Source organism: Chiloscyllium plagiosum, unplaced genomic scaffold, assembly GCF_037043375.1.
Source record: "Chiloscyllium plagiosum isolate Xiang-an unplaced genomic scaffold, Cpla_swu_hap1 HiC_scaffold_35, whole genome shotgun sequence".
NCBI lineage: Eukaryota > Metazoa > Chordata > Chondrichthyes > Orectolobiformes > Hemiscylliidae > Chiloscyllium > Chiloscyllium plagiosum.
Genome location: NW_028270173.1, coordinates 49577850 through 49593114, shown reverse-complemented (window position 1 = coordinate 49593114; position 15265 = coordinate 49577850). Strand labels below are relative to the sequence as shown.

General features: G+C 43.7%; 1 protein-coding gene across 1 annotated transcript in view; it reads left to right on the top strand.

Moving 5' to 3' along the window:
* LOC148140822 (major histocompatibility complex class I-related protein 1-like) overlaps window positions 1-15265 on the top strand; it is a 50537-nt gene that overhangs the window by 3607 nt on the left and 31665 nt on the right. Inside the window, exons 2-5 of the mRNA XM_087979594.1 lie at window positions 1397-1657; window positions 12608-12883; window positions 13000-13278; window positions 15136-15255. Coding sequence (XP_087835720.1) covers window positions 1397-1657; window positions 12608-12883; window positions 13000-13278; window positions 15136-15255 — 936 coding nt within the window. The remainder of the gene's footprint in view (window positions 1-1396; window positions 1658-12607; window positions 12884-12999; window positions 13279-15135; window positions 15256-15265) is intronic.

Sequence of the window (15265 nt, the reverse complement as noted above, 5' to 3'; positions counted from 1 at the left end):
AGTTCTAATTCAGCAGTATACTTGAATTTTCTTTATCCTATCGTGGGGTGCCTGGGTCAAGGGTGGGGCACTGGTTGGGAGAGGTTATGATGGGTGTTTTGGAAAGGAAGTGATGCCCCCTGGGAATAAGGGGGAAGATCTCCATTTAAGTATGTTTTATACTTTCTTTTACTATATAGAAATAGTTTTTTTTATTATATTGATCTGAATGTACTGAAGAGCTTTTAAATTGTGAATTTTATATGTTCTATGCTCGTGATGGTTTGGATAAATACAGGTTTTGTTGTGATCTGATGTTAACACATTCCGAGCAGGTATATCACTGCTCAATTTATGTTATATCCGTTGGAATTTTTTTTTCTCTTGAATAATGTAAGAATTTTAATGATACACTCTGGTTAGTTGTAAGTTAAATGAGTAGTTAGTTGAGTTTTGTCTTTTTTTTCTCTTGGTATTTCTTTTTTCTTGTCTGATAGATTTTGATTATCATTTATTTAAGATTTAACTGTATATCAATGTTTATACTTGGGTCTTTTTTTTAGTTTTCTTTTGTAAACTTGTGAAAAAAAAACCCAGCCCATGCTCAGCTGTGATGCCCTCATGGTTGAATAGGCCGGCTTATCTCAGACACCAACATCCTACTGACCGTGTATAAAGGGCTGATTAAAAAGTTTAGTGAAGGACAGTGAGGATCCTGCTCTGGATTGTCCATCCCCCTGTTTGACAGAGAGACTGTTCACACAGTGACTGTCCCCCACGGTCTCTCACACTTCATCCTCCCAAAATATTCCTGTTTCTCTTCATTTCAATCTGGATTCACTCACCCCATATCTTTCCTGGTTATGGATAAACCTGCCCTCGGATTATCCTGAATTCCTCACTCCAGATGGACCATGGGCAGGAGAGTCCCTTCAATATTTTTCTTCCATTTATGCCAGATTCCTGTTCCAGGTTAGTGATTTTCTGTTTAATATCCAGTCACTGGATTGTGTCCCAGCCTCTCCCTGTGTCCACACTGACTCCATCGAGTATCTGAGTGACCCTGATTCTGTGTTTACTCCCTGTTCTGAGAGGCTGCAGCAGCTAATTCTGACCCAGTTGAATCTGATTCTGTTGATTATAACAGACAGGATTCTGACAGTGTTATAATTTGGTGGGTTATTGGAGATTGTCACTGTGTGGATGGGCCTCACTTTGACCAGCTGGAAGTGTGTGTAATTGTTTTCAGCCTGACCTTTACAGATATAACATGTTGAAAGTGTTTTTATGGGCAGTCTCTCACATTAGCGATGTCCCTGATGTCTGTGATGTGATTCTAGTTTTGTAGCCCAGATATATTAATATGATGTTTATTTTCGTGTTGAGTAACTTCCTGCTTTCATTGTTTGCTTTATAGAGACTAATGTAATCACTGTGATTTACACAGTTGTTTCTGGAATTAAGAATTTTCCTGAGGTTACAAACACTGCAACAGTCAATGGAGTTATCATAGCTTCTCGTGACAGTAAAACCCAACAGTGCATCCCCAGGCAGCAGTTCATGGCAGAATCCTTCAATGTGAATTTCTGGGATTATCTCACACACCGGGCAAAAATACGTGCAAACATAGCAAAGGAAACAATGAGTGCAATAATGAAGAGGACAAACCAGACATCTGGTAAGATGAGGCTGATTGAATTTCTCTCTTGGTTGTCCCCTTTCATCCTTTCATCATAAAACCTCATTCATTCCCAAACACTGACATTTGGTCCCCAGGACTGGGAGAGACGTAATAGACCTCGATGCTTCCCTTATCTCTGTGAGCCTTTTCCACCCACAGTGCACCACCAACATTCACCCCACTTCTTCCTATCTTTTGAGCGCCCGAAATAGGGAATTGTAGACACAGTGCAGCCAAAATGTTTTCCACGGGTTTAACAAACCGTCTTAGATTTTGTGCTCCATTCATCTATTTGCAAACCCTATTGAAATCTCAGCTTTCAGTGCGACCCACCTTCCAACCATTGCTTTCTGAGATGTTCGACTTTATCTGTGAGAGTCTGAGTCACGGAGCAGATTCAGGTAATCTTTAATGTGATCGACAGCTTCAGTTACAGCATGTGATGTTGAGTTATCCCTCTGTAATTGGCTCTCTATACAGCATCTTACACAGTTCAAGTTTACCTCAATGTATTTCATCATATCACTGAACAACAAAGAGATGGACAGGTTATTGGCCCACCCCTGGTCCTTCATGATGTTTTCTCAGACTTTCTTATCTTTCTTCTTGAGGTTTTTCACAATAGATACTGTATTCCAGTGACATCTCCCTGCTGCACCATGTTAACTGCCATTTACTGGATGCTTGCTTCAGGAATCTTTCACATTTCTCAACACAGGAAATACACAAGAATATTGATTTTTAAATGGTCCCAACAAAGTTTGGTAGTTTCACCAAATGTTAGAATTCTTCAGCTAACAAACTGTGTCTTAAAGTGTTCATTCAATCCACATTCCAATCTCTGCTGATCTCAGTTTTCATTCCTGTAGTAATGGGGAGGGTGGGGGGAGGGGGGTGGTGTGGAGAGAGCGGGGATTGTGTTCACTGTCTGAAACTGGTTTGAATCTTTTCCTCCAGTACTTTTATTGTGTTTTCTATATATATGTAGATTCACAACTACTTCAGAATCGATATCTATGATTATCTGAAGAATCATAAATGAAACCTACTCTTAATATTGTAACAGATTGATTAAATAATTCAAGAGAAACAACTAATTAGCGTGAAATGTTCTTATCTAAGAAAGCAACTGCAGCTGCACATTCTCTCTCAGTCAGTAACCTTGTTATACAGAGTTACTATTGTCCTACATGTGAAGGCTACGTGAAGCAACCATTTTCCTAAGTGCTGTAACTACTGTCAGCCATGTCCTGCTGCATTTACCATGGGCAGCCAGCAGCCATTTTGTGCCGCTCAGTCATGGGAGCCCTGACACCAGACAATGTCACACAACTTGGTTCTTCCTGTTATGTGAGTATCTCTGTTTCTTCAAACCTGGCCCTATGCAGTAACATCTTACAGGCACCCCGAAAGTAGAAATGTCACTGCAACATATCACAGGGTAGGAAAGTATCGCAGATGCTGGAAATCTGAAATTTAAAATGCTGGAAATTCAAAGCTGGCCAGGCAGCATCCATCGAGAGATAAGCAGAGACAATCAAGAGTTGTGTAAAGATTTGTAGCTTGGGTGCCGGTTGCCATGGGAAGGGTATGGTCGCTGAGCTAGAAAGTTGATTTGCAGACATTTCATCCCCTGTCTAAGTGACATCTCCAGTGCTTCAGAGCCTCCTGTGAAGCGCTGCTGTACTGTGCTTTCTGGAATTTATTTGGCTCTGTTCCTTCTGATTCCAGTTGTTCATTGGAGTGGCCGGTATAAAGGGCCTAGGTAATGTGTTTGTTGATGGAGTCTGTAGATGACTGGCGTGCTTCGAGAAATTCTCTGGCTGTTCTCTGTTTAGCTTGTCCTATGATGGTTGTGTTGATTCAGTCGAATTTGTGGTCCTTGGCTTCTGTATATTTGGCTATCAGGGACAGCTGGTCAAAGTATTTAGTGGCTAGTTGGTGTTCATGGATGTGGATTGCTCGTTGTCTGCCTGTTCTATATAGTGTTTCATGCAGTCTTTGCATGGTATCTTGTAAATTACCTTAGTCTTGCACATGATGGGTAAAGGGGCTTTTGTTGAAGGTTAGATCCTAGGGAGTTAAAGGTAGAGCATTGGCTTGGATAAGGGATTGACTAACTGACACAAAACAGAGGATCAGGAAAAATAGATCCTTCTCTGGATTGTGACCTGTAGCTAGTCTTGTGCTGCACGGGTTAGTTGTCAGACTTCGAGTATTTACAATCTGTATAAATGAACTGCAAGCAGGGTCAGGGTGTATCATAGTTAAACTCATAGATGATACTGATATTGGTGGGAAACCAGGCTATGATGAGAAGATAATACATTTCCAGATGGATATTGGCTGGGAGAATGGGCCAGACTCTGACAGGTGGAGGTTAATGTGGATAAGTGTGGGGTTGTTCATTTTGGCCGGAAAATAAGAAGACAAATTGTCATTTCATTGGGAAGCAGGTTCACAGTGTGTCAGTGCAGAGGGATCTGGGTGTTTTTCGCCATGAATTGCAGAAAGTGGATATGCAGGTGCAGCATATAACAAGAAAGGCGAATGGAATACTGGCATTTATTGCAAAGAACATATGACAGAGGAGGAGGTGCTGGATGTCTTGAAATGGGTAAAGATGGATAAATCCCAGGACCTGATCAGGTGTACCCGAGAACTCTGTGGGAAGCTAGAGAAGTGATTGCTGGGCCTCTTGCTGAGATACTTGTATCATCGATAGTCACAGGTGAGGTGCCAGAAGACTGGAGGTTGGCTAATGTGCTGCCACTGTTTAAGAAGGGTGGTAAAACAAGCCAGGGAACTATAGACCGATGAGCCTGACCTCGGTGGTGGGCAAGTTGTTGGAGGGAATCCTGAGGGACAAAATGTGCATGTATTTGGAAAGGCAAGGACTGATTCGGTATAGTCAACATGGTTTTGTGCGTGGGAAATTATGTCTCACAAACTTGATTGAGTTTTTTGACGAAGTAACAAAGAGGATTGATGAGGGCAGAGCGGTAGATGTGATCTATATGGACTTCAGTAAGGCGTTCGACAAGGTTCCCCATGGGAGATTGATTAGCAAGGTTAGATCTCATGGAATACAGGGAGAACTAGCCGTTTGGATACAGAACTGGCTCAAAGATAAAAGGCAGAGGTTGGTGGTGGAGGGTTGTTTCTCAGACTGGAGGCCTGTGACCAGTGGAATGCCACAAGGATTCCACTGGTCAGAGGCCTCCAGTCTGCTGGGTCCTCTACTTTTTGTCATTTACATAAATGATTTGGATGCGAGCATAAGAGGTATATTGGGGAAGTTTGCAGATGATACCAAAATTGGAGGTGTAGTGGACAGCGAAGAGGGTTACCTCAGATTACAACAGGATCTTGACCAGATGGGCCATTGGGCTGACAAGTGGCAGATGGAGTTTAATTCAAATAAGTATGAGATGCTGCATTTTGGAAAAGCAAATCTTGGCAGAATGTATACACTTAATGGTAAGGTCCCAGGGAGTGTTGCTGAACAAAGAGACCTTGGAGTGCAGGCTCATAGCTCCTTGAAAGTGGAGTCGCACGTAGATAGGATTGTGAAGAAGAAGGCGTTTGGTATGCTCCCCTTTATTGGTCAGAGTATTGAGTACAGGAGTTGGGAGGTCATGTTGCGGCTGTACAGGACATTGGTTAGGCCACTGTTGGAATATTGCATGCAATTCTGGTCTCCTTCCTATCGGAAAGATGTTGTGAAACTTGAAAGGGTTCAGAAAAGATTTACAAGGACTCGATTGGGTTGGGATATCTGGTCGGCATGGACGGGTTGGACCAAAGGGTCTGTTTCCATGCTGTACATCTCTCTGACTCTATGACTGTAAGTGTTGTTACAATTATATAAGGCATTGGTGAGACCACATCTGGAGAATGATGTCCAGTTGTGGTCTCCTTACCTAAGGGAGGATGTGGTGACATTGCAGGCAGTTCAGAGGAGGTTCACCAGGCTGTTCCAGGGATGAAAGGGTTATTGTACGAGAAGCAATTGTATAGCTTGGGCCTGGACTCACTGGAGATCAGAGGAATGAAGGAGGATCTGATTGAGAAATATAAAATGCTCCAGGTGAATGGGAAGGTCGATGTCAAATAGATGTTCCTCTGTGGGACAGTCTCGAACAAGAGGTCATAGACATAGAGAGAGAGGAGATAGATTCAAAACTCATTTGAGAAGAAACTACCCCTTTCAGAGGGTTGTGAATCTGTGGAACTCACTGACCCAGAGCGGGGCAGAACCAATCAACAAATTCAAGAAAGAAATGGCTACGTTTCTGATGGAAAGCAGGATAATGGGGGATGGGAGCAGGCAGGAAGGTGGCGGTGAGATCAGGATAAGATCAGCCATGATCATGTTAAATGGTGGAGTGGACCCGAAGGGCTGACTTGCCCACTCTCCCTCTGAACTCCCATGTTACTAGGATTAACTGGGAATGTGTTTGAAAGCAGCATATCAAGTGTAGCACTGGAATCTATTACTTGTTGTCATTAAAATAGAAAAAAGAATTATAAAGCAAACAAAGCTAGGAATGAAGAAATATTTTAAAGATGCAGAAATTGATGGAATGATATTAATATTTTCATGTTAATTATGAGCCAATCAACAAACAGTTAGACAACTAATGAATTGAGAATATGAGGGACATGAAAGAGAACATTTGACTGTCACGGTCCATTCATGATCTGGAGATATTTTTGAATCACGTTGTGCAGATATATTGTGACCCCTTTGGGGCAGCTGGGACCTGAAACAGGGCATTCTGGGAAACCACCACTGCCCCAAAAGAGGCCAACTCATTATGTTTAATTTGTGATGAATAGATTAAACAATGAGAACAAAGTTTAAAAACACTGTAATAATTAGAGGAAATTGTACAGAAGGTAGATTCATAGAATCGTACAGCACAGAGACAGACCTTACAGTCAATTCTTTCATGCAGACCAGCTATCTTAAACTGATCTAAGTCCCATTTGTCAGCATTTCGAGTCATAGAGATGTACAGCACAGAAACAGACCTTTTGGTCCAAGTCACCCATGCCGACCAGATATCCTAAATTAATCTGGTCCCATTTGCCAGCACTTGGCCCATATCACTCTAAACCCTTCCTATTCATATACCCATCCAGATGTCTTTTAAATGCTGCAATTGTACTAACCTCCACCACTTCCTGTGGCACCTCATTCCATCCATGTACCACCCTCTGCATGAAAAGGTTGTCCCTTACGTCCCTTTCCCCTCTCTCCCTGAACTTATGCCCTCGAGTTCTGGACTCCCCCACCCCAGGATAAAGACCTTGTCTATTTATCCTATCCATGCCCTCATGACTTTATAAACCTCTATCAAGTCACCCCATAGTCTCCAATGCTCCAGCCTGTCCCAGCCTGTTCAGCCTTTCCCTTCAGCTCAAACCCGCAACCCTGACAAAATCCTTGAAAATCTTTTCTGGACCCTTCCAAGTTTCACAACATCTTTCCAATAGGAAGGAGGCCAGAATTGCATGCAATATTCGAAAAGCAGCCTTACCAATGTCCTATATAGTCACAACATAACTCCCAACTCCTGTACTCAATACTCTAACCAATAAAGGAAGGCATACAAAATGCCTTCTTCATTATCCTATCTACCTGCAAGTCTACTTTCAGGGATGCTGTGGTTCTGTTCGCCGAGCTGAAAGTTTTTGTTGCAAACGTTTCGTCCCCTGTCTAGGTGACATCCTCAGTGCTTGGGAGCCTCCTGTGAAGCGCTTCTGTGGTGTTTCCTCCGGCATTTATAGTGGCCCGTCCCTGCCACTTCCGGTTGTCAGTTTCAGCTGTCCGCTGTAGTGGCCGGTATATTGGGTCCAGGTCGATGTGTTTGTTGATGGAGTTTGTGGTTATGAAAGCAACCACCCCAATACACACAAACAAAGTTGCATCAAGACACTATTCAAAAGGGCCACAACACACTGCAGCACACCAGAACTGCAAAAAGAGAAAGAGGAACACCTGTACAAGGTATTCGCCAAAAACGGATATCCTCGCAATTTCATCAACAGATGCCTAAGGGAAAGACAACAGAACGAGGACATGCCGCAACCCAAAGGACTAGCCACACTACCATACATCAGGAGCATTTCAGAACTGACAGCCAGACTACTGCGACCACTAGGACTTATAACAGCACACAAACCAACAGCCACTCTCAGACAACAACTCACCAAAACGAAGGACCTGATACCCAGCATGAGCAAAACTAATGTAGTGTACAAAATCCAATGCAAGGACTGCACAAAACACTATATAGGACAAACAGGAAGACAGCTAACGATCCGCATCCACGAACATCAACTAGCCACGAAACGACACGACCAGCTATCCCTAGTAGCCACACACGCAGACGACAAGCAACATGAATTTGACTGGGACAACACTACCATTATAGGGCAAGCGAAACAAAGAACAGCCAGGGAATTCCTAGAAGCATGGCACTCATCCACAAACTCCATCAACAAACACATCGACCTGGACCCAATATACCGGCCACTACAGCGGACAGCTGAAACTGACAACCGGAAGTGGCAGGGACGGGCCACTATAAATGCCGGAGGAAACACCACAGAAGCGCTTCACAGGAGGCTCCCAAGCACTGAGGATGTCACCTAGCCAGGGGACGAAACGTTTGCAACAAAAACTTCCAGCTCGGCGAACAGAACCACAGCAACGAGCACCCAAACTACAAATCTTCTCACAAACTTTGAACTTTCAGGGAGCTATGAACCTGCACTCCAAGGTCTCTTTGTTCAACAGCACTCCCTCGGACCATATCATTCAGTGTATATGTCAGGCTCTGATTTGCTTTTCCAAAATGCAGCACCTCACATTTATCTAGACCAAACTCCGTCTGCCACTCCTCAGCCTGTGGGCCCATCTGATCAAGACCCCGTTGTAATCTGAGGTAACCTTCTTCAATGTCCACCACATCTCCAATTTTGGTGTCATCTGCAAACTTACTAACTATATCTCTGATGTTCACACCCAAATCATTTATATAAATGACAAAAAGCAGTAGAGCCATCACTGATCCTTGTGATATACCACTGGTCACAGGCCTCCACTCTGAAAAGCAACCTTCCACCCCCACCCTCTGTCTTCTACCTTTGAGCCAGTTCTATATTCAAATGGCTAGTTCCCCTGTATTCCATGAGATCTAACCTTGCTAACCAGTCTTCCATGTGGAACTTTGTCGAATGTCTTACTGAAGTCCGTATAGGACTACCACTCTGCCCTCATCAATCTTCTTTGTTACTTCCTCAAAAATCTCAAATCAAGTTTGTGAGACATGATTTCCCTCACACAAACCCATGCCGACTATCCCCAATCAGCCTTTGCCTTCCCAAATACGTGTAAATCCTGTCCCTCAGGATTCCCTCCAACAAAGTGCCACCACCAATGTCAGGGTCACCGGTCTGTAGTTCCCTGGGTTTTCCTTACCACCCTTCTTAAATAGTGGTACCATGTTAGCCAATCCCCAGTCTTCTTGTGACTATCGATGATACAAATATCTCAGCAAGGGGCCCAGCAATCACTTCCCTAGCTTCCCACAGAGTTCTAGGGTATACCTGATCAGGTCCTGGGGATTTATCCACTTTTATGTGTTTCATGACATCCAGCACTTCCTCCTCTGTCGTCTGGACATTTTTCAAGATGTCACCATCCATTTCCCTACATTCTATATCTTCTATGTCCTTCTCCAGAGTAAACCCTGATGCAAAATACTCATTTAGCATCTCCTCCATCTCCTCTCGCTCCATACAAAGGCTGCCTCTCCCTACTTACCCTTCTGTCCTTATTTGTAAAAACCCTTTGGATTCTCCTTAACCCTATTTGGCAAAACTATCTCTTGTCCCCTTTTTGCCCTCCTGATATCTGTCTTAAGTATACTCCTACTGCATTTATACTGTTCTAAGGATTCACTTGAACTATCCTGTCTATATTGTCATATGCTTCCTTCTTATTCTTAACCAAACCCTCAATTTCTCTTGTCATCCAGCATGCCTACACCTACCAGCCTTTCTTTTCCCCCTGACAGAAATATACTGCCTCTGGACTTCTATTGTCTCACTTTTGAAGGTTTCCCATTTTCCAACCATCCCTTTACCTGCGAACATCTGCCCCCAGTCAGCTTTTGAAAGTTCTTGCCTAATACCATCAAACTTAGCCTTCCTCCAATTTAGAACTTCAACCTTTAGGTCAGGTCTATCTTTTTCCATCACTATTTTAAAACTAATAGAATTATGGTTGCTGGCCCCAAAGTGCTCCTCCACTGACACCTCAGTCACTTTTACCTTATTTCCCAAGACTCAGTCAAGTTTTCCTCCTTCTCTAGTAGGTACATGCACATACTGAATCATAAAGTTTTCTTGTACACAAATTCCTCTCCATCTAAACGCTTAACACTATGGCAATCCCAGTCTATGTTTGGAAAGTTGAAATCCCCTTCCATAACCACCCGATTATTCTTACAGATAACTGAAATCTCCTTACAAACCTGTTTCTCATTTTTCCACTAACTATTAAGGCATCTACAATCCCAGAAAGGTGATCATCCCTTTCTTATTTCTCAGTTCCACCCAAATAACTCACCTTGATGTACTCCCAGGAATATCCTCCTTCAGTTATACTATCCCTTTTCAAAAATGCCGCTCCCCTTCCTCTCTTGCCCACCCCCCACCGACCCCACCGCTTGCAATCCTTCTCTGACATTTGTATCCTGGAACATTAAGCGACCAGGCCTGATCATCCCTGAGCCACATTTCTGTAATTGCTATGATATCCCAGTCCCATGTTCCCAGCCATGCCCTGAGTTCATTTGCCTTCTCTATTCGGCCTCTTGCATTGAAGTAAATGCAGTTTAATTTATCACTGCTATCTTGTTGTCTGCTATGTTCCTTCCTGCCCCAGCTGTTTGACTAACTCCCTTTCCCAACTGTACCAGTCTCGGCTTGATCACTTTTCTCAATATCTCCCTGGGTGTGCCCCCTCCCTCCACCTTACTCATTTAAATCCTCCTGAGCAGCTCTAGCAAATCTCCCTGCCAGTATATTAGCCCCCTTCCAATTTAGATGCAATCTATCCTTCTTGTACAGGTCACTTCTACCTCAGAAGAGATTCCAAAGATCCAAAAATGTGAAACCCTCTCCCATATACCAGCTCCTCAGCCACGTATTCATCTGCTCTATCCTCCTATTTCTACCCTCACTAGTTCGCAGCACCAGGAGTAATCAAGATATTACTACCCTCGAGGACCTCCTTTTTAAATCTCTGCCTAACTCTCTATATTCTCCATTCTGAATCTCATCCTTTTCCCTTCTTATGTCGTTGGTTCCAACATGTACAATGACCTCCTGCTTGTCCCTCTCCCCTTTTGAGAACATTCTTCACTCTGTCTGAGATATCCTTGATCCTGAGACCAGGGAGTTAACACACCATTCTGATTTTTCACGGCTGGTCACAGAAACGTCGTCTGTGCCTCTGAATAGAGAGTGTCGTGACACAATCGATTGCTTGGAACCCGACGTACCCGTCATTACATGAGAGCCAGTCTTGATACCAGAAACTTGGCTGTTCCTGTTACATTCACCTGAGACTCCATCACCCCTTACATTTTCCAAAACAGCATACTTGTTTGAAATGGGAATAGCCACAGGAGACTCCTGCACTTCGTGCCTAACTCTCCTACCTTTCCTGGAGGTAACCCATCTATCTGACCGTATCTGCGGCTTTTCTGCCTTCCTGTAACTGCCATCCATCACACCCCATTGCTCTAGCAAATTCCTCATTGCCTTCAACTGTAGCTCCAACCGATCCATGCGATTCAATAGGATTCGCAACCAAACACATTTCCTGCAAACATAATCATCAGTAACATGAAAACTCTCCCTAACCTCCCACATCCGACAGGAAGAGCATATCACTCTACTAAAGGCTATCACTGCTCCTTCACAATCTACGGATCCAGAAAATATCACCGTCTTATTGCGCTGGAAAGCAGTGCTCCAGGCTAACTGGGAATGTTTGGTTTATATTTCTAAACATTTAATCAAGAGACAGGATACAATTAAACAAATAATCAAAACAGAATTTACTCTATTCAGTTCTGCAGACTTCCAGAAAGGTTACATATTAAAAATTATGAATGTATCTGTTCCTGTGCTGGTTCCTCCAAGGTCAGCTGTGAATTTCGCTGTTTGCTACCTTTCCAAGACACACTTTGATATCCACAGATACGTGAACTCTTTGTCTGCCTTTCCTCCTTACCCAAAATGCAACACCTTTTATTTAAATTAAACTCCTCAGCCCTGTTTTGGTGTCATCTGCAAATGAACCATTACTGACCATTCCTCCTATCTGCACATCCAAATCATTTATAAAACTGACAGAAGATGGACACAGGGAGTGAGTAACTTAAAGAGATTGATTCTCATCTCCATTCAGCCAGGCTCAGGGGAAGAGATTGCACAGCTCCACGCAGGGAGAGGGTCCTTGTAAATAACACACAGAGTCTGAGCGTGGGCCAGAGCCTGTGGGAGGCTGACAGAGTGGTCACTGACAGACATGGACTACATCCCCCAGAATGCAGCCTGTGATTGAGACAAATGATCAGAAGGACTGGGCCTGTCGTTCCAGGACAGTGGGAATGTGAGTGCTGGAATTCTGACCTGGATCAGAGAGCATATTGCTTATTTGCTCCAGGTTGAGGTGTGAGACAGCAGTTGGAGAAAGGGGCAGTGCTGCCTGAGTCTGGGACCCTCTGACAGCACAGGCCTTGGGGATTAGCCCCATGTGTAACTCCCTCACCCCCTGGGCCTGGTACAGGATAATTTGACTGGATTGTTTCTCTGGTTAAATAATTTGTTAATTATCTATGTCTGTTTGATCACTGACAGGAATTCACACTTTTCAACAGATAACTACTGTTGAGGTCAGTGATGACGGCAGCATTAAGAAATCGATGAGATTTGGATTTGATGGAAAGGATTTTATCAGTTTAGAACCAGACACAATGAGATGGATCACATCCAATCCCATTGCAGTGATGACTAAAGAGAAATGGGATTCTGATGAATCCTGGAACAACTACTGGAAAAGAAATCTGGAAGAACTCGCTGTTGAATATTTAAACAGATATCTGGAAGCTGGAAAAGATTATTTCAAAAGGAAAAGTATGTATTTCTGTTTTGCTCCATGTTCTGATCTAGCCTCACTGATCTATGAAACCGCTCTCCCATTCCATTCAGTGTCTGTCTATTGTTTGTGATTTCACCCTTTCCCATCACAGTTCAGCCTGAAGTGTTCATCTCCAGGAGGGAGCCCAATGGTCAGGACAAGCCGCTCACTCTTTCCTGCCTAGTCACTGGGTTTGATCCTGTAGACATCGAGGTGACCTGGCTAAGGAATGGAGAGGTCATGTCTGAGACCCAATCCTCAGGGGTTCGACCGAACCATGACGGGACCCATCAGATCCAGAAAGAGATTGAGATCAATGTTGGGGATGAGGATCAATACTCCTGTCACATTGAACACAGCAGCCTGGCAGAGGCCCAGCTCTATCAGTGGGGTAAGTGACAGGTGAAATCATTTAGAGGACACTTTTTCACTTCCTTGTTTGCAACTACCCACCTTGTTCTCTGCGTTGATATGTCATGTTGGTCTCACTGAGTTAAAGATTTCAATTCTAAGTTTGAAAGGGTCACCGAATTCCAGAGCCTTTAGGGGATTCCAGATTCCCAAAGACCTGTGAAGTACTCGTCGATTTCACTCCGGAATAATCTCACTAGAATTACAAGCAGATTCCCTTGTATTCCAGGCTTCAGCACAAGACATGGGCCCAGATTGTCCAGCAGCCAGACACCCTGCGAGAGGAGGGTGTGGACCCGTCAGAATTCCTGACTCACGGAATGGGATTTGTCCGGGAAGTTTCAACTTCCAATGGACAATTACCTCAAACCGGAACCCTCTGGAAAGATCTCAGGTTCTGAGGTTAGGGATTAGAAGCTTCTTTAACTCCTAGTGTGATGATGCTGTCACTTTAAAAGGTTGTTGGTGTCCTAGTTTTTGTTTGGAAGAGAGGTTGTAAGGCAGAGGCACCAAACATGCTGCTGGTGATGACTGAGGTAAACCAGTTGTAAGGCCTTGGGGTTTTATTTTAAGCTGGAACAATAGAAGCAGTCTGAATGGGCGTGGCCAGCTCTTACAGATCCAGATTTCTCAGTTTGTTTTTTTTCAGTTACATCAGAAGCTTTTGGGGTCTCAAAAGAGTTGGCAGCTTCAGTGAGTGTCACCTGGCTACTACTCTCTGCATTTATTTCTTGATATTGTTTCCTCTGGGACTGGAGAACTGCATGTAAGAATCTGTGTCTGAATTTACCTTTTTGCCAAGGTGTTTATGGGATGTAACAATTGGAACAGTTAATTAATAATAAGTACTGTATTCGGTTACATTTTTCAATTGTTAAGTTATTCAAAATTCCTTTTTTGTTTTTATTTTAATGACAGCGTTTAAATAAATTGTGTTTTGCTTAACATTGAGTTGTTTGAACACTTGCATTGTATCTGGAACACTGCACTTCCCATCCAGTTTTAAAATAAGAAGCAGTTCAGATCTAGGCTACCTTCTTCAGATATTTTGAGGGGGCCTGATCTGGTCCCTAACAGACTGAGAAAACCGACCATCTCCAAAAGTACTGCTGATCCCTCCATTCACACACTGACGAGGATATCTGGTCAGTGTGGGCAAGTTGGACTGAATATACACACTTGTTGTGTGACTCTTTAACTCTTTGACACCATCCCCTCAAAATACATGACCTGATATTCTGCAACCAACACTTGACCTCTCCCCAGCACCAACACCAGCTCACCGCCTCCAGACGTCTGTCAGACTCACAGTGCATCACCCTGGACAGACAACTGGGACACAACACAGAACTCCACAACTGGATCCCTAACAAGGCCCCCTCACCAGCCCACTGTGGCAACCAAACCCCATTCCATTGGTACTCAACATCCCCAACACTCACCAGTGAGTTCCCAAACTGCCCCTTGCCCAACCACTGAGGAAGTGCCTTTCTGGGAGACCGAACTACACCCCTCCAACCATTCACTCACTCCTTCACCTCACCCAAGGCCGATCTACCCCACCAGCACTAGTAAGGACAGGACACAGAGATATTGGGGAGAATGGGAACTGAACTGTCTGGGGAGGTAACCCCCAGGACAGGCACAACACGATGTTTATACCCCTATCAATGGGATCCTTGGTGACTTCACTGGAGAGTGAAATCGGGAGAGGGTCAAACCCGCATTTCAACCAATCCTAACAGCCCGGAGCAGTTATAATTGTTCCCAATTAACACAGGGTTAGAAATAAATCCAGGAACAGAGAGAATCCTGATATATTTCCAATGTGTTTCAGAAAATCTGAAAAGCAATTGGCTGCATTCCCAACTTGGAAGTCTCATTGCATCAATGGTCATTCTATTGGCTGTTATTGTCGGGATAGTCGGAATAATCAACCTGAAATGGTCACGGAGAGGTAAGAATCA